The 17,614-nt window shown below is 52.2% G+C and overlaps 1 protein-coding gene and 1 long non-coding RNA gene across 3 annotated transcripts in view; both read right to left on the bottom strand.

The window, feature by feature from the left end:
* Window positions 1-4,529: 4,529 nt before the first annotated feature.
* Window positions 4,530-4,786, bottom strand: LOC121002622. The gene is made up of 3 exons (XR_005779301.1): window positions 4,759-4,786; window positions 4,599-4,678; window positions 4,530-4,567 (listed from the first exon to the last, which is right to left on the bottom strand). It is a non-coding gene; the product is annotated as an uncharacterized LOC121002622 (long non-coding RNA).
* Window positions 4,787-5,922: 1,136 nt separating this feature from the next.
* Window positions 5,923-17,614, bottom strand: part of NRBP2 (nuclear receptor binding protein 2) — a 64,336-nt gene continuing 52,644 nt past the window's right edge. For both annotated transcript variants that reach the window (XM_040433208.1, XM_040433210.1), the window contains exons 16-19: window positions 11,104-11,157; window positions 7,544-7,607; window positions 7,161-7,216; window positions 5,923-6,519 (exon numbers count right to left, since the gene is read on the bottom strand). In XM_040433208.1, the coding sequence (XP_040289142.1) occupies window positions 6,451-6,519; window positions 7,161-7,216; window positions 7,544-7,607; window positions 11,104-11,157 (243 nt within the window). In that variant the 3' untranslated portion in view covers window positions 5,923-6,450. The remainder of the gene's footprint in view (window positions 6,520-7,160; window positions 7,217-7,543; window positions 7,608-11,103; window positions 11,158-17,614) is intronic.

The following is a 17,614-nucleotide window of genomic DNA, read 5'->3' as shown; positions in this document are numbered from 1 at the left end:
TCTCTAGTGGTGGCTGTATAATCTGTATGTAGTGAGCTCCCTCTAGTGGTGGCTGTATAATCTGTATGTAGTGAGCTTTCTCTATTGGTGGCTGTATAATCTGTATGTAGTTAGCTCCCACTAATGGTGGCAGTATAATCTGTATGTAGTGAGCTCCCTCTATTGGTGGCAGTATAATCTGTATGTAGTGAGCTCCCTCTATTGGTGGCAGTATAATCTGTATGTAGTGAGCTCCCTCTAGTGGTGGCTGTATAATCTGTATGTAGTGAGCTTCCTCTAGTGGTGGCTGTATAATCTGTATGTAGTGAGCTCCCTCTAGTGGTGGCTGTATAATCTGTATGTAGTGAGCTTCCTCTAGTGGTGGCTGTATAATCTGTATGTAGTGAGCTCCCTCTATTGGTGGCAGTATAATCTGTATGTAGTGAGCTCCCTCTAGTGGTGGCTGTATGTAGTGAGCTCCCTCTAGTGGAGGCTGTATAATCTGTAGGTAGTGACCTCCTTCTCGTGGAGGCTGTATAATGCAGCAGAATATTATCATATACATCTATGCCGGAGTTTGGAAACTCGATATCAGAAAAATGGATCCCATTGCCATAAAGGTAGATTACGGAACGAAGCAGCCCTGACCATGTCCAGGACATCACACTGAGCAGAGACTGCTTGTACCAGAGGGTCTGTGGTGTCTCAGGAGATGCAGTGTTTACAGGATGTCATTTCTCCTGCGAGACTTCTCTTCCCTCTGTGGCGTCTCGTCAGCCGCCAAACCAAACAGCACAGACAATTTCTGTACACGAAGGTTCACCGGTGTGGAATGAAAAGGTCAACACATGTCTTCATAAACCTCAGTCTTCAAGTCCTCACAATTTTCAAGAGCTCTGCTCTCGGTCAGTGAATGGGAAAATTATTCACATACTGAGTGCAGCTGACTTCATGCTCATACTGCTGAGTGTTGTTACAATGTATCATTGAGGAGCTAACAGCCTGGAGACACTCCTGCTATTGCTGGGTTTAGCTCACAGAGGATTGTCTCTACCGATACTCTGTAACAAGTCCTCAGCTGTGTGAGCAGGATGTTTGATAAAGGTTTTCCATGTGAGAGATCAGCACTACACACATCAGGATGGGTCTTGTGTCCTGCTCTTTGGATGGGAGGGTAAGGAGGAGGCACCAGATCAGCTCAGTCCTCGTCCCAGGATGGGACAATCCTTCCACTGTTTTGTCGTTATCTGTACTCAGGACTCGCTGCTGAACAACGAGCAGAAACTCATCAGTTGTTTTATTATCAGACAATGTCACATGATGTCATATCAATGCTGCCCTCGATGGGCGGTGGGATTCTGACTCACCACTTATGCCCCTCGCATTACGTTCCTCTACCAGTCTTATCCATTGTCCCTCTTGCCCCACCTTCCTCCACCCAGCTATACCCCTCACCCTATGTTCTTCTGCCAGTCTTAGGCTGAGTTCACATTTCCGTTATTTGATCAGTTATTGTGAGCCAAAGCCAGTAGTGAAGCCTATTCAGAGATAAAGGTGTAATGGAAAGATCTGCACCTGTTCTTTGTATTTGACCGCACCTGGTTTTGGTTCACAATAACTGATGGAAATAACTGATCAAATAACAGAAGTGTGAACTCAGCCTTACCCCTTGCCCTACTTTCCTCTGCCAACTTTACCCCTCATCCCTCTCACCCTATGTCCCTCTGCCAGCTTTACCCCTCACCCCTTAAATTTCGCTGCCAGGCTAACCCCTTGTCCAACGTTCTACCACCAGTCTTACCCCTCGCCCTAAGTTCCACCGCCAGTCTTACCCTATTCCCCTCACTCTACGTTCCACCTCCAGCCTTTCCCTTCGTCCCTCTCGCCTCCAGCCTTACCCTTCGTCCCTCTTGCCCTACCTTTCACCTCCAGCCTTTCCCTTCGTCCCTCTCGCCCTACCTTTCACCTCCAGCCTTACCCTTCGTCCCACCTTTCACCTCCAGCCTTACACTTCGTCCCTCTCGTCCTACCTTTTACCTCCAGCCTTACCCTTCGTCCCTCTCGCTCTACGTTCCACTTCCAGCCTCGCCCTACCTGTCACCTCCAGCCTTACCCTTCGTCCCTCTCACCCTACGTTCCACTTCCAGCCTCACCCTTCTTCCCTCTCGCCCTAAGTTCCACCACCAGTCTTACCCCATCCCCCTACAGCCTTTCCCTTCGTCCCTCTCGCCCTACCTTTCACCTCCAGCCTTTCCCTTCGTCCCACCTTTCACCTCCAGCCTTACCCTCGGTCCCTCTCGTCCTACCTTTCACCTCCAGCCTTACCCTTCGTCCCTCTCGTCCTACCGTTCACCTCCAGCTTACCCTTCGTCCCTCTCGTCCTACCTTTCACCTCCAGCCTTACCCTTTGTCCCTTTCGCCCTGTGTTTCACCGCCAACCTTACCCCTCACCCTACGTTCCACCGTCAACCTCACTCTTCGTCCCTCTCGCCCTACATTTCACTGCCAGCCTTACCCCTCATCCCCCTCGCCCTATGTTCCACCGCCAGCTTTACCCTTCTTTCCTCTCACCCTACATGTCACCTCCAGCCTTACCCCTGGATCCCATGTTCCACCACCAGACTTACCCTTCATCCCTCTCGACCTACCTTTCACCTCCAGCCTTACCCTTTGTCCTTCTCGCCCTACTTCCAGCCTCACCCTTCTTCCCTCTCGCCGTAAGTTCCACCGCCAGTCTTACCCTATCCCCCTCACTCTACGTTCCACCTCCAGCCTTTCCCTTCGTCCCTCTCGCCCACCGTTTCACCTCCAGCCTTACCCTTCATCCCTCTCGCCCTACCTTTCACCTCCAGCCTCACCCTTCGTCCTTTCACCTCCAGCCTTTCCCTTCGTCCCTCTCGTCCTACCTTTCACCTCCAGCCTTTCCCTTCGTCCCACCTTTCACCTCCAGCCTTTCCCTTCGTCCCTCTCGTCCTACCTTTCCCTTCGTCCCTCTCGTCCTACCTTTCACCTCCAGCCTTTCCCTTCGTCCCTCTCGTCCTACCTTTCACCTCCAGCCTTTCCCTTCGTCCCCCTCGTCCTTCCTTTCACCTCCAGCCTTACCCTTCGTCCCTCTCGTCCTACCTTTCACCTCCAGCCTTTCCCTTCGTCCCTCGCGTCCTACCTTTCACCTCCAGCCTTTCCCTTCGTCCCTCTCGTCCTTCCTTTCACCTCCAGCCTTACCCTTCGTCCCTCTCGTCCTTCCTTTCACCTCCAGCCTTACCCTTCGTCCCTCTCGTCCTACCTTTCACCTCCAGCCTCACCCTTCGTCCTTTCACCTCCAGCCTTTCCCTTCGTCCCACCTTTCACCTCCAGCCTTTCCCTTCGTCCTACCTTTCACCTCCAGCCTTTCCCTTCGTCCCTCTCGTCCTACCTTTCACCTCCAGCCTTTCCCTTCGTCCCTCTCGTCCTTCCTTTCACCTCCAGCCTTACCCTTCGTCCCTCTCGTCCTACCTTTCACCTCCAGCCTTACCCTTCGTCCCTCCTTTCACCTCCAGCCTTACCCTTCGTTCCTCTCGTCCTTCCTTTCACCTCCAGCCTTACCCTTCGTCCCTCTCGTCCTACCTTTCACCTCCAGCCTTACCCTTCGTCCCTCTCGTCCTACCTTTCACCTCCAGCCTTACCCTTCGTCCCTCTCGTCCTTCCTTTCACCTCCAGCCTTACCCTTCGTCCCTCTCGTCCTACCTTTCACCTCCAGCCTTACCCTTCGTCCCTCTGGTCCTACCTTTCACCTCCAGCCTTTCCCTTCACCCCTCTCGTCCTACCTTTCACCTCCAGCCTCACCCTTCGTCCCTCTCGCCCTACCTTTCACCTCCAGCCTTACCATTCGTCCCTCTCGTCCTACCTTTCACCTCCAGCCTTACCCTTCGTCCCTCTCGTCCTTCCTTTCACCTCCAGCCTTACCATTCGTCCCTCTCGTCCTACCTTTCACCTCCAGCCTTTCCCTTCGTCCCTCTCATCCTACCTTTCACCTCCAGCCTTACCCTTCGTCCCTCTCGTCCTTCCTTTCACCTCCAGCCTTACCCTTCGTCCCTCTCGTCCTACCTTTCACCTCCAGCCTCACCCTTCGTCCTTTCACCTCCAGCCTTTCCCTTCGTCCCTCTCGTCCTACCTTTCACCTCCAGCCTTTCCCTTCGTCCTACCTTTCACCTCCAGCCTTTCCCTTCGTCCCTCTCGTCCTACCTTTCACCTCCAGCCTTTCCCTTCGTCCCTCTCGTCCTTCCTTTCACCTCCAGCCTTACCCTTCGTCCCTCTCGTCCTACCTTTCACCTCCAGCCTTACCCTTCGTCCCTCTCGTCCTTCCTTTCACCTCCAGCCTTACCATTCGTCCCTCTCGTCCTACCTTTCACCTCCAGCCTTTCCCTTCGTCCCTCTCGTCCTTCCTTTCACCTCCAGCCTTACCCTTCGTCCCTCTCGTCCTACCTTTCACCTCCAGCCTTACCCTTCGTCCCTCTCGTCCTTCCTTTCACCTCCAGCCTTACCCTTCGTTCCTCTCGTCCTTCCTTTCACCTCCAGCCTTACCCTTCGTCCCTCTCGTCCTACCTTTCACCTCCAGCCTTACCCTTCGTCCTACCTTTCACCTCCAGCCTTACCCTTCGTCCCTCTCGTCCTTCCTTTCACCTCCAGCCTTACCCTTCGTCCCTCTCGTCCTACCTTTCACCTCCAGCCTTACCCTTCGTCCCTCTGGTCCTACCTTTCACCTCCAGCCTTTCCCTTCACCCCTCTCGTCCTACCTTTCACCTCCAGCCTCACCCTTCGTCCCTCTCGCCCTACCTTTCACCTCCAGCCTTACCATTCGTCCCTCTCGTCCTACCTTTCACCTCCAGCCTTACCCTTCGTCCCTCTCGTCCTTCCTTTCACCTCCAGCCTTACCATTCGTCCCTCTCGTCCTACCTTTCACCTCCAGCCTTTCCCTTCGTCCCTCTCATCCTACCTTTCACCTCCAGCCTTACCCTTCGTCCCTCTCGTCCTTCCTTTCACCTCCAGCCTTACCCTTCGTCCCTCTCGTCCTACCTTTCACCTCCAGCCTCACCCTTCGTCCTTTCACCTCCAGCCTTTCCCTTCGTCCTACCTTTCCCTTCGTCCCTCTCGTCCTACCTTTCACCTCCAGCCTTTCCCTTCGTCCTACCTTTCACCTCCAGCCTTTCCCTTCGTCCCTCTCGTCCTACCTTTCACCTCCAGCCTTTCCCTTCGTCCCTCTCGTCCTTCCTTTCACCTCCAGCCTTACCCTTCGTCCCTCTCGTCCTACCTTTCACCTCCAGCCTTACCCTTCGTCCCTCTCGTCCTTCCTTTCACCTCCAGCCTTACCATTCGTCCCTCTCGTCCTACCTTTCACCTCCAGCCTTTCCCTTCGTCCCTCTCATCCTACCTTTCACCTCCAGCCTCACCCTTCGTGCCTCTCATCCTACCTTTCACCTCCAGCCTTACCCTTCGTCCCACCTTTCACCTCCAGCCTTACCCTTCGTCCCTCTCATCCTACCTTTCACCTCCAGCCTCACCCTTCGTGCCTCTCATCCTACCTTTCACCTCCAGCCTTACCCTTCGTCCCTCTCGTCCCACCTTTCACCTCCAGCCTTACCCTTCGTCCCTCTCGTCCTACCTTTCACCTCCAGCCTTTCCCTTCGTCCCTCTCGTCCTTCCTTTCACCTCCAGCCTTACCCTTCGTCCCTCTCGTCCTACCTTTCACCTCCAGCCTTACCCTTCGTCCCTCTCGTCCTTCCTTTCACCTCCAGCCTTACCCTTCGTCCCTCTCGTCCTTCCTTTCACCTCCAGCCTTACCCTTCGTTCCTCTCGTCCTACCTTTCACCTCCAGCCTCACCCTTCGTCCCTCTCGCCCTACGTTTCAGCACTAGTCTTACACCATATTTTAGTGACACAATATAATAAATACACGGTGCTTGTACATCACATGGGTTCTCTTTTATAATCTGTGGCCCTTGTGCTGTTCAGTAAACATTGTGTCGCCTTTAAATCATCATGTGGGGAGGGGGAGGTTGGATGCTTTGGCAGTAATCACTACTGACACGTTTCTGTCATTCTGGGGACATAAGATTCCATTTCCGCCACCTCCAGGGACCCGAGAGCAGATGGGTCGAATTAATATCAGATCTAATATTATTCATGGCTTCCGCTATTATCTCCTCCTCAGGATGAGACGCGTTCGCAGCTGGTTAGTGTGGCCCATTGTTACAAGTAGCATAGACTGCACAATTAACTCCTTGATTGCCAAGAGATTAACGACACAATGCTGTTAAAAAGTGATGGACTGAGTTCAGATCTCGCGGTGGACTTCTCCTTTGGAGGCTTCAGTGCCAGAGCCAAAGCTCCTAGAGGGCTGGAAACAGAGTGGTCATTGCCCCTCCTCGTCTGCTGTAGCACCTGCCAACTCTATGGCCGTCCTGTTCACCATCTTTCCCAGGGTAGACATGGCCGTCAGTTCAGAGGGGGGCGGTACTTGTGCAGAGCGTCTTCCAGGAAGTTAGCCATTTTCTGACAGTCTTCCTAAACAAATCAAACAAAGAAAGGAAATGAATGTACAAAACTCCTGTGCAGAGCGAGGGCGGAGGACTGGCACAGCTTCACCCCTTGGATGTACACCGCTGGGGACTGGCAGCCATCTTGTCCACAGATGCAGGGCCAGACATGACCGGCTGCCTAGAGCATCATTGCTAAGCATCTGTCCACACTATGTTGGGATGCATCTTAGTAAACCTCCCTGTTATGGGGAGGTGGGTTCTTCGTACAGAAGATGACTACACAGATTCTGGGGCAGCTCCACATCTGCAGGGTCTTCTGTGCCACCAAACAATCCTGCTAGAGGAGGAGGGGGGAGATGCAGCTGCCATTTGTCTCTTCCAGACTCCTGCTGTGAGAGGGGAGGACGGTGCAACAAAAGGAGACATCTGATTGGCTCAGAGCACACAGCAAAGCTCTGACATCACACTAGGAAGGGCCGCCCAATCATTAAGGAGAGGGAAAGACCCGAAATGTGCAGGCTACACCCCACACTTATGGCTGCCCCCATTTAATCCACATCTACAGCTGCAGGGGGAGGAGGTTCTGGTTCTGCAGTGACTGGTGCACGCTTCCAGTATGAGATACACATCGCCCAATGAGACGGCGCCACTCTCCGCAGGACTCACCTCACTGATGAAGCCGTAGTGCACGAGCTCCGAGGCGAGAGTCTGAGAACTTTCATCTACAACAGAAGAGAAACAACCAAGATGAGAGGCACGCCACAGAGTCACCAGCTGCTACCTACTGGTGGGGACAGGGTGCCTAATGGTGGAAGGTTCCTTACTGGTGCAACGACAGAATGTACTGATCAAGATGGACTGAACAACCACTGGTTTTTATTTCCTTTACCCAACACCTCCAGTTTTTAACCTGGAAAATACACAGCAGCACAGAGAATTTCAGGAATGCTGCCCGTCAGAAAGCCCCTCTACTCTGCTCTATTACTTGGGAGGATGAGTAGCGCAGACATCACCAGGAAAGCGCCCCCTAGGGGTGTCATATCACTTACTGGGTAGCAGGTCGCAGCTCAGGTGCCGGTGCAACTTGTCTTCCAACTTTAGGTACAAGGTGAGCTGAGAAAGAGAACAAAGTGAGAGGGAGAGAGGAGGGGGAGGGGTGTGTAGGAAGGAAACTGCCGTGGGGGTGCGTGATCCCTATGCTCCCACTAGGATGTCTTGACAAAGTATTCACCCCCTTCATACTTTGAGGTCATAACCACGAGTCAGAATAGCATTTTTATTTTTCCTGTTTCCTTTGATCAGGATGGAAGACAAATTCCCTCCAGAGCCCGTTCTCTGTTCTGTTGGCTGCAGAGATTCGCTTTATAGCAGAAAACAAGCTGCTGAGTATGGAAGAGTGCAGTGAGCGCGCTCTGTGAGTTTTGGAGAGTGCAGTGAGCGCGCTCGGTGAGTTTTGGAGAGTGCAGTGAGCGCGCTCTGAGTTTTGGAGAGTGCAGTGAGCGCGCGCTGTGAGTTTTGGAGAGTGCAGTGAGCGCGCTCTGTGAGTTTTGGAGAGTGCAGTGAGCGCGCTCTGTGAGTTTTGGAGAGTGCAGTGAGCGCGCTCTGTGAGTTTCGCAGAGTGCAGTGAGCACGCTCTGAGTTTTGGAGAGTGCAGTGAGCGCGCTCTGTGAGTTTTGGAGAGTGCAGTGAGCACGCTCTGTGAGTTTTGGAGAGTGCAGTGAGCACGCTCTGTGAGTTTTGGAGAGTGCAGTGAGCATGCGATGTGAGTTTTGGAGAGTGCAGTGAGCACGCTCTGCGAGTTTCGCAGAGTGCAGTGAGCATGCTCTGAGTTTTGGAGAGTGCATTGAGCATGCGATGTGAGTTTCGCAGAGTGCAGTGAGCACGCTCTGAGTTTTGGAGAGTGCAGTGAGCATGCTCTGAGTTTTGGAGAGTGCAGTGAGCATGCTCTGTGAGTTTTGGAGAGTGCAGTGAGCATGCGATGTGAGTTTTGGAGAGTGCAGTGAGCACGCTCTGCGAGTTTCGCAGAGTGCAGTGAGCATGCTCTGAGTTTTGGAGAGTGCATTGAGCATGCGATGTGAGTTTCGCAGAGTGCAGTGAGCACGCTCTGAGTTTTGGAGAGTGCAGTGAGCATGCTCTGAGTTTTGGAGTGCAGTGAGCATGCTCTGTGAGTTTGAAAGTGTGTAGTGAGAATGCTCTGTGAGTTTAGGAAAGTGCAGTGAGCATGCTTTTTGAGTGTGAAAGAGTGTAGTAAACATGCTCTGTGAGAATGGGAAAATGCAGCGAGCATGCTCTATGAGTTTGGGAGAGTGTAGTGAGCATGCTATATGGCTGTGGGTGACTGTAGTGAGCATGCTCTATGAGTATAGATAGGAGGCTGTAGAGAGGATGCTTTATGGCTGTGACTCTAGGGAGCATGCTGTAGGACAGGGGTCAGCAACCTCCAGGACTCCAAATGTTGTGAAACTACATCTCCCATCATGCACACTTGCTTGGCTGCTCTCTAAACTCCCATACAAGTGGAAAGAGCATGCTGGGAGTTGTACTTCCACAACAGCTGGAGTGCCGAAGGTTGATGATCCCTGCTCTATGAGTATAGATAGGCTGTAGAGAGCATGCTTTATGGCGGTGGGTGACTGTAGTGAGCACGCTCTGAGTATAGATAGGAGGCTGTAGTGAGCATGCTTTATGGCGGTGGGTGACTGTAGTGAGCATGCTCTATGGGTATAGATAGGAGGCTGTAGAGAGCATGCTTTATGGCTGTGGGTGACTAGTGAGCATGCTTTATGGCTGTGGGTGACTAGTGAGCACGCTCTGAGTATAGATAGGAGGCTGTAGAGAGCACGCTTTATGGCTGTGGGTGACTAGTGAGCACGCTCTGAGTATAGATAGGTGACTAGTGAGCATGCTTTATGGCTGTGGGTGACTGTAGTGAGCATGCTCTATGAGTATAGATAGGAGGCTGTAGTGAGCATGCTCTATGAGTATAAATAGGAGGCTGTAGTGAGCATGCTTTATGGCGGTGGGTGACTAGTGAGCATGCTCTATGAGTATAGATAGGAGGCTGTAGTGAGCATGCTCTATGAGTATAGATAGGAGGCTGTAGTGAGCATGCTTTATGGCAGTGGGTGACTGTAGTGAGCACGCTCTCAGTATAGATAGGAGGCTGTAGAGAGCATGCTTTATGGCTGTGGGTGACTAGTGAGCATGCTTTATGGCTGTGGGTGACTAGTGAGCATGCTCTGAGTATAGATAGGTGACTAGTGAGCATGCTTTATGGCTGTGGGTGACTGTAGTGAGCACGCTCTGAGTATAGATGGGAGGCTGTAGTGAGCATGCTTTATGGCTGTGGGTGACTGTAGTGAGCATGCTTTATGGCTGTGGGTGACTGTAGTGAGCACGCTCTGAGTATAGATAGGAGGCTGTAGAGAGCATGCTTTATGGCTGTGGGTGACTGTAGTGAGCATGCTTTATGGCTGTGGGTGACTGTAGTGAGCACGCTCTGAGTATAGATAGGAGGCTGTAGTGAGCACGCTCTGAGTATAGATGGGAGGCTGTAGTGAGCATGCTTTATGGCTGTGGGTGACTGTAGTGAGCATGCTTTATGGCTGTGGGTGACTGTAGTGAGCACGCTCTGAGTATAGATAGGAGGCTGTAGAGAGCATGCTTTATGGCTGTGGGTGACTGTAGTGAGCATGCTTTATGGCTGTGGGTGACTGTAGTGAGCACGCTCTGAGTATAGATAGGAGGCTGTAGTGAGCACGCTCTGAGTATAGATGGGAGGCTGTAGTGAGCATGCTTTATGGCTGTGGGTGACTGTAGTGAGCATGCTTTATGGCTGTGGGTGACTGTAGTGAGCACGCTCTATGAGTATAGATAGGAGGCTGTAGTGAGCACGCTCTATGAGTATAGATAGGAGGCTGTAGTGAGCACGCTCTAGGAGTATAGATAGGAGGCTGTAGTGAGCACGCTCTATGAGTATAGATAGGAGGCTGTAGAGAGCATGCTTTATGGCTGTGGGTGACTAGTGAGCATGCTTTATGGCTGTGGGTGACTAGTGAGCACGCTTTATGGCTGTGGGTGACTAGTGAGCATGCTTTATGGCTGTGGGTGACTAGTGAGCATGCTTTATGGCTGTGGGTGACTAGTGAGCACGCTTTATGGCTGTGGGTGACTAGTGAGCACGCTCTACGAGTCCTCCTAGTCTACATCATTCCAGTACAGTTACAATGTCAGCGTCAGGATATGTGGGTGAACATATGGGCAGAAAGCCCCCATGTAAGGAGGAATGAGGAGCTCCGCAGAGGCCCCAAGCTGTACTGCTGTACATAATGCCCTGAGCGGTGTGAACACTTACGCATTCAATTATTTTGCAATGAATGCCGATCACATCTCAGAGATTTGCGTTCACGTTGACACTGCGAGGGGCGTGAGAACAATTTAAAGGTGCATTCAGACCTTGCAGCTGCAGTAATAAATGTGTTTCACCTGTAAAAACCCTGACATAAGGGTCTGTTCACACTTCTAGGGGGCGGTCATATATCCTGTAACTGGGGTGACTACAGAGAATGGCGGGTGGTATGGTGTCGAAGGACAGCTACATATAACATACGTGTATCCGAGCCTTATCTTCTCGCCGCTCCAGGTTGCAGTGCATCTGTACGACCTGCAGTGAGAAGAGATCATTAGGGGCTCAATATCCAGGGAGGGGGCACTGGGATGTCGCCTGAGGAGGACCAAGCCCGGCCTGAGCGACCACTCAGCAAGTCTGTGCTTGGAGGAGTTCGAAGATGACCCGACACACACAATGGTCTCCCAGTCACCGTCACATCATTCCCATCATCCTACAATGCGTTAGGAAAGTCCTCACACCCCTCACTGTCCTCACATTCTGCCCTCTCGCTCCTTGTGCTATCAGTTCCCCCATCATATACAGTGCATTGAGAAAGTCCTCACACCCTCAGTGTCCTCACATTCTGTCCTCTCCCTCCTTGTGCTATCAGTTCCCCCATCGTTCTGCCTTCAGTCCCCAGAATAAGAAAGTGAGAAGAAGGTGAGAAATATTCACTGATTTACTGAGAAAAACCTCACAATGACATAAGTCTGCAGCCCCTTTACTCAGGACATAAGTCTTCAGCCCCTTTACTACCCGGGACATAAGTCTTCAGCCCCTTTACTACCCGGGACATAAGTCTTCAGCCCCTTTACTACCCGGGACATAAGTCTGCAGCCCCTTTACCCAGGACATAAGTCTTCAGCCCCTTCACTACCCAGGACATAAGTCTTCAGCCCTTTTACCCGGGACATAAGTCTTCAGCCCCTTTACTACCCGGGACATAAGTCTTCAGCCCCTTTACTACCCGGGACATAAGTCTTCAGCCCCTTTACTACCCAGGACATAAGTCTTCAGCCCCTTTACTACCCAGGACATAAGTCTTCAGCCCCTTCACTACTCAGGACATAAGTCTTCAGCCCCTTTACTACCCAGGACATAAGTCTTCAGCCCTTTTACCCGGGACATAAGTCTGCAGCCCCTTTACCCAGGACATAAGTCTTCAGCCCCTTCACTACCCAGGACATAAGTCTTCAGCCCTTTTACCCGGGACATAAGTCTTCAGCCCCTTTACTACCCGGGACATAAGTCTTCAGCCCCTTTACTACCCGGGACATAAGTCTTCAGCCCCTTCACTACCCAGGACATAAGTCTGCAGCCCCTTCACTACCCAGGACATAAGTCTGCAGCCCCTTTACTACCCAGGACATAAGTCTTCAGCCCCTTTACTACCCAGGACATAAGTCTTCAGCCCCTTTACTACCCGGGACATAAGTCTTCAGCCCCTTCACTACCCAGGACATAAGTCTTCAGCCCTTTTACCCGGGACATAAGTCTTCAGCCCCTTTACTACCCGGGACATAAGTCTTCAGCCCCTTTACTACCCGGGACATAAGTCTTCAGCCCCTTCACTACCCAGGACATAAGTCTTCAGCCCCTTTACTACCCGGGACATAAGTCTTCAGCCCCTTTACTACCCGGGACATAAGTCTGCAGCCCCTTCACTACCCGGGACATAAGTCTTCAGCCCCTTCACTACCCGGAACATAAGTCTTCAGCCCCTTTACTACCCAGGACATAAGTCTTCAGCCCTTTTACCCGGGACATAAGTCTTCAGCCCCTTCACTACCCGGGACATAAGTCTTCAGCCCCTTTACCCGGGACATACAGTATCTCACAAAACTCAGTGCACCCCTCACATTTTTGTAAATATTTTATTACACTGAACAAAAATATAAATGCAACACTTTGTTTTGCTCCCATTTAGAAAATGTTTCAGATCTTCAGACACAAAAGACCCGTTACTCTCAAATATTGTTCACCATGTGCTGCCCGTTGCCGTATTGCGGATCCGCAATACACAGGCACCGTTCCGTGGCCATTCCGCATCACTGATGCAGACCCATTCATTTCAATGGGTCTGCAAATCCGGAGATGCAGAATGGAAGCACTACGGAGTGCTTTCTGGGGGTTCCGTTCGGTGCTTCCGCACCGCATAAAGATAGAGCAAGTTCTATCTTTTTGCGGAACGGAAGGATCGCCATCCCCATGCGCCTGCCCCACGGATAGTGCCCATGCATTGCGGACCGCAATTTGCGGTCCACAGCACGGGCATCGGCTTCACGTTTATGTGAACGAGCCCAAAATCTGTGTTAGTGAGCACTTCTCCTTTGCCGATATAATCCATCCCACCTCACAGGTGTGCCTTAGACTGGCCACAATAAAAGGCCACTCTGAAATGTGCACCGTTTTGCCTTACTGGGGGGGCAGAAAACCAAACAGTATCTGGTATGACCATTTTACTCACGCAGAGCAACACATCTCCATTGCATAGAGTTGATCAGGTTGTTGATTGTGGCCTGTGGGATGTTGGTCCGCTCCTCTTCTGTGCGAAGTTGCAGAATATTGGCAGGAACTGGGCGACATGTCCGGTGAGTATGCTGCCATGCAAGAACTGGGATGTTTTCAGCTTCCAGGCATTGTTTACAGATCCCTGCAATATGGGGCCGTGCATTATCATGCTGCACCATGAGGTGATGGTCGTGGATGAACGGCACAACAATGGGCCCCAGGATCTCCTCACGGGATCTCTGTGCATTCAAAATGCCATCAATAAAATGCCCCTGTGTTCGTTGTCTATAACATACTTTGGTTATGCAAACTGATTGTTGCTGCAGCCGTCCGGGTGGCTGGTCTCAGACGATCATGGAGGTGGACATGCTGGATGTGGAGGTCCTGGTGTGGGGTGGTTACACGTGGTCTGAAGTTGTGAGGCCGGTTGGATGTACTGCCAAATTCTCTGAAACGCCTTTGGAGACGGCTCATGGTAGAGAAATGAACATTCTTTGCACGGGCAACAGCTCTGGGAGACATTCCTGCAGTCAGCATGCCAATTGCACGCTCCCTCAAACGTTGCGACATCTGTGGCATTGTGCTGTGTGATCAAACTGCACATTTCAGAGTGGCCTTTTATTGTGGGCAATATTCATGCTGTCTAATCAGCACCTTGATATGCCACACCTGTGAGGTGGAATGGATTATCTCGGCAAAGGAGAAGCGCTCACTACACAGATCTAGACAGATTTGTGGACAATATCTGAGAGTAACGGGTCTTCTGTGTCTGTAGAACATGCTTCAGATCTTTGAGTTCAGCTCATGCAAAATGGGAGCAAAACCAAAAGTGTTGTGTTTATATTTTTGCTCAGTGTAGATCTTTTAATGGGACAAAACTGAAGACCTGACACTTTGATACAATGTAATGTAGTCATTGTTCAGCTGTGTACATTTGCTATGTCCTCACAGCCATTAATGTCTAAACTGCTGGCAACAAAAGTGAGGACACCCCTAAGTGAAAAATGTCCAAATTGTGCCCCAAGTGTCAATATTTTGTGTGGCCGCCATTATTTTCCAGCAGTGCCTTAAATCTCTTTGGCATGGAGTTCACTAGAGCTTCACAGGTTCCACTGGAATCCTCTTCTCCTCCTCCTCCACGATGACATCACGAGCTGGTGGATGTTGGAGACCTTCCTCTCCTCCACCTTCCCTTTGAGGAGGCCCCACAGATGCTCAATACCCTAGGTCTGGAGACATGTTTGGCAGGTCCAGCACATTCTCCCTTAGTTTCTTTAGTAAGGCAGTGGTCATCTTGAATGGTCGTTATCATGTTGGATATTGCCCTGCGGCCCAGTTTTCGAAGGGAGGGGATCACGCTCTGCTTCAGTACGTCACAGAACATGTTGGCATCCATGGTTCCCTCAATGAACTCTAGCTCCCCACTACCATGCTTGACTGTAGGCAGGACACACTTTTCTTTGTGCTCCTCACCTGGTTGCCGCCACACACGTCTGACACCATCTCAACCAATTAAGTTTATCTTGGTCTCATCAGACCACAGGACGTGGTCCAATAATCCATGTCCTTAGTCTGCTTGTATGGTTTGCAGGCTTCTTGTGCATCATCTTTAGACGAGGCTCCTTCTGGGACGACCAATGTGATGCAGTGTGCGGTGTATAGTCAGAGAACTGACAGGCTGACCTGCACCCCTGTAACCCTGGCAGCACTCATACAACCTCTGTATATGACGCTGAGCACTGACAGGCTGACCCCCCACCCCTGTAACCTCTGCAGCAATGCTGGCAGCACTCATACATCCTCTGGATATGACGCTGAGCACTGACAGGCTGACCCCCCACCCCTGTAACCTCTGCAGCAATGCTGGCAGCACTCATACAACCTCTAGATATGACGCTGAGCACTGACAGGCTGACCCCCCACCCCTGTAACCTCTGCAGCAATGCTGGCAGCACTCATACAACCTCTGGATATGACGCTGAGCACTGACAGGCTGACCCCCCACCCCTGTAACCTCTGCAGCAATGCTGGCAGCACTCATACACCCTTTGGATATGACGCTGAGCACTGACAGGCTGACCCCCCACCCCTGTAACCTCTGCAGCAATGCTGGCAGCACTCATACAACCTCTGAATATGACGCTGAGCACTGACAGGCTGACCCCGCACCCCTGTAACCTCTGCAGCAATGCTGGCAGCACTCATACAGCCTCTGGATATGACGCTGAGCACTGACAGGCTGACCCCCCACCCCTGTAACCTCTGCAGCAATGCTGGCAGCACTCATACAACCTCTGGATATGATGCTGAGCACTGACAGGCTGACCCCCCACCCCTGTAACCTCTGCAGCAATGCTGGCAGCACTCATACAACCTCTGGATATGACGCTGAGCACTGACAGGCTGACCCCCCACCCCTGTAACCTCTGCAGCAATGCTGGCAGCACTCATACAACCTCTGGATATGACGCTGAGCACTGACAGGCTGACCCCCCACCCCTGTAACCTCTGCAGTAATGCTGGCAGCACTCATACAACCTCTGGATATGACGCTGAGCACTGACAGGCTGACCCCCCCACCCCTGTAACCTCTGCAGCAATGCTGGCAGCACTCATACAACCTCTGGATATAACACTGAGCACTGACAGGCTGACCCCCCACCCCTGTAACCTCTGCAGCAATGCTGGCAGCACTCATACAACCTCTGGATATGACGCTGAGCACTGACAGGCTGACCCCCCACCCCTGTAACCTCTGCAGCAATGCTGGCAGCACTCATACAACCTCTGGATATGACGCTGAGCACTGACAGGCTGACCCCCCACCCCTGTAATCTCTGCAGCAATGCTGGCAGCACTCATACAACCTCTGGATATGACGCTGAGCACTGACAGGCTGACCTCCCAGCCCTGTAACCTCTGCAGCAATGCTGGCAGCACTCATACAACCTCTGGATATGACGCTGAGCACTGACAGGCTGACCCCTACCCCTGTAACCTCTACAGCAATGCTGGCAGCACTCATACAACCTCTGGATATGATGCTGAGCACTGACAGGCTGACCCCTACCCCTGTAACCTCTGCAGCAATGCTGGCAGCACTCATACAACCTCTGGATATGACGCTGAGCACTGACAGGCTGACCCCCCACCCCTGTAACCTCTGCAGCAATGCTGGCAGCACTCATACAACCTCTGGATAGGACGCTGAGCACTGACAGGCTGACCCCCCACCCCTGTAACCTCTGCAGCAATGCTGGCAGCACTCATACAACCTCTGGATATGATGCTGAGCACTGACAGGCTGACCCCTACCCCTGTAACCTCTGCAGCAATGCTGGCAGCACTCATACAACCTCTGGATATGACGCTGAGCACTGACAGGCTGACCCCTACCCCTGTAACCTCTGCAGCAATGCTGGCAGCACTCATACAACCTCTGGATATGACGCTGAGCACTGACAGGCTGACCCCTACCCCTGTAACCTCTACAGCAATGCTGGCAGCACTCATACAACCTCTGGATATGATGCTGAGCACTGACAGGCTGACCCCTACCCCTGTAACCTCTGCAGCAATGCTGGCAGCACTCATACAACCTCTGGATATGACGCTGAGCACTGACAGGCTGACCCCCCACCCCTGTAACCTCTGCAGCAATGCTGGCAGCACTCATACAACCTCTGGATAGGACGCTGAGCACTGACAGGCTGACCCCCCTCCCTGTAACCTCTGCAGTAATGCTGGCAGCACTCATACAACCTCTGGATATGACGCTGAGCACTGACAGGCTGACCCCCCACCCCTGTAACCTCTGCAGCAATGCTGGCAGCACTCATACATCCTCTGGATATAACGCTGAGCACTGACAGGCTAACCCCCCACCCCTGTAACCTCTGCAGCAATGCTGGCAGCACTCATACAACCTCTGGATATGACGCTGAGCCCTGACAGGCTGACCCCCCACCCCTGTAACCTCTGCAGCAATGCTGGCAGCACTCATACAACCTCTGGATATGACGCTGAGCACTGACAGGCTGACCCCCCACCCCTGTAACCTCTGCAGCAATGCTGGCAGCACTCATACAACCTCTGGATATGACGCTGAGCACTGACAGGCTGACCCCCCACCCCTGTAACCTCTGCAGCAATGCTGGCAGCACTCATACAACCTCTGGATATGACGCTGAGCACTGACAGGCTGACCCCCACCCCTGTA

Source organism: Bufo bufo, chromosome 5 (genome assembly GCF_905171765.1).
Source record: "Bufo bufo chromosome 5, aBufBuf1.1, whole genome shotgun sequence".
NCBI classification, from domain to species: Eukaryota; Metazoa; Chordata; class Amphibia; order Anura; family Bufonidae; genus Bufo; species Bufo bufo.
The sequence above is the reverse complement of the archived record's forward strand: the minus strand, read 5'-3'. Positions and strand labels throughout refer to the sequence as shown.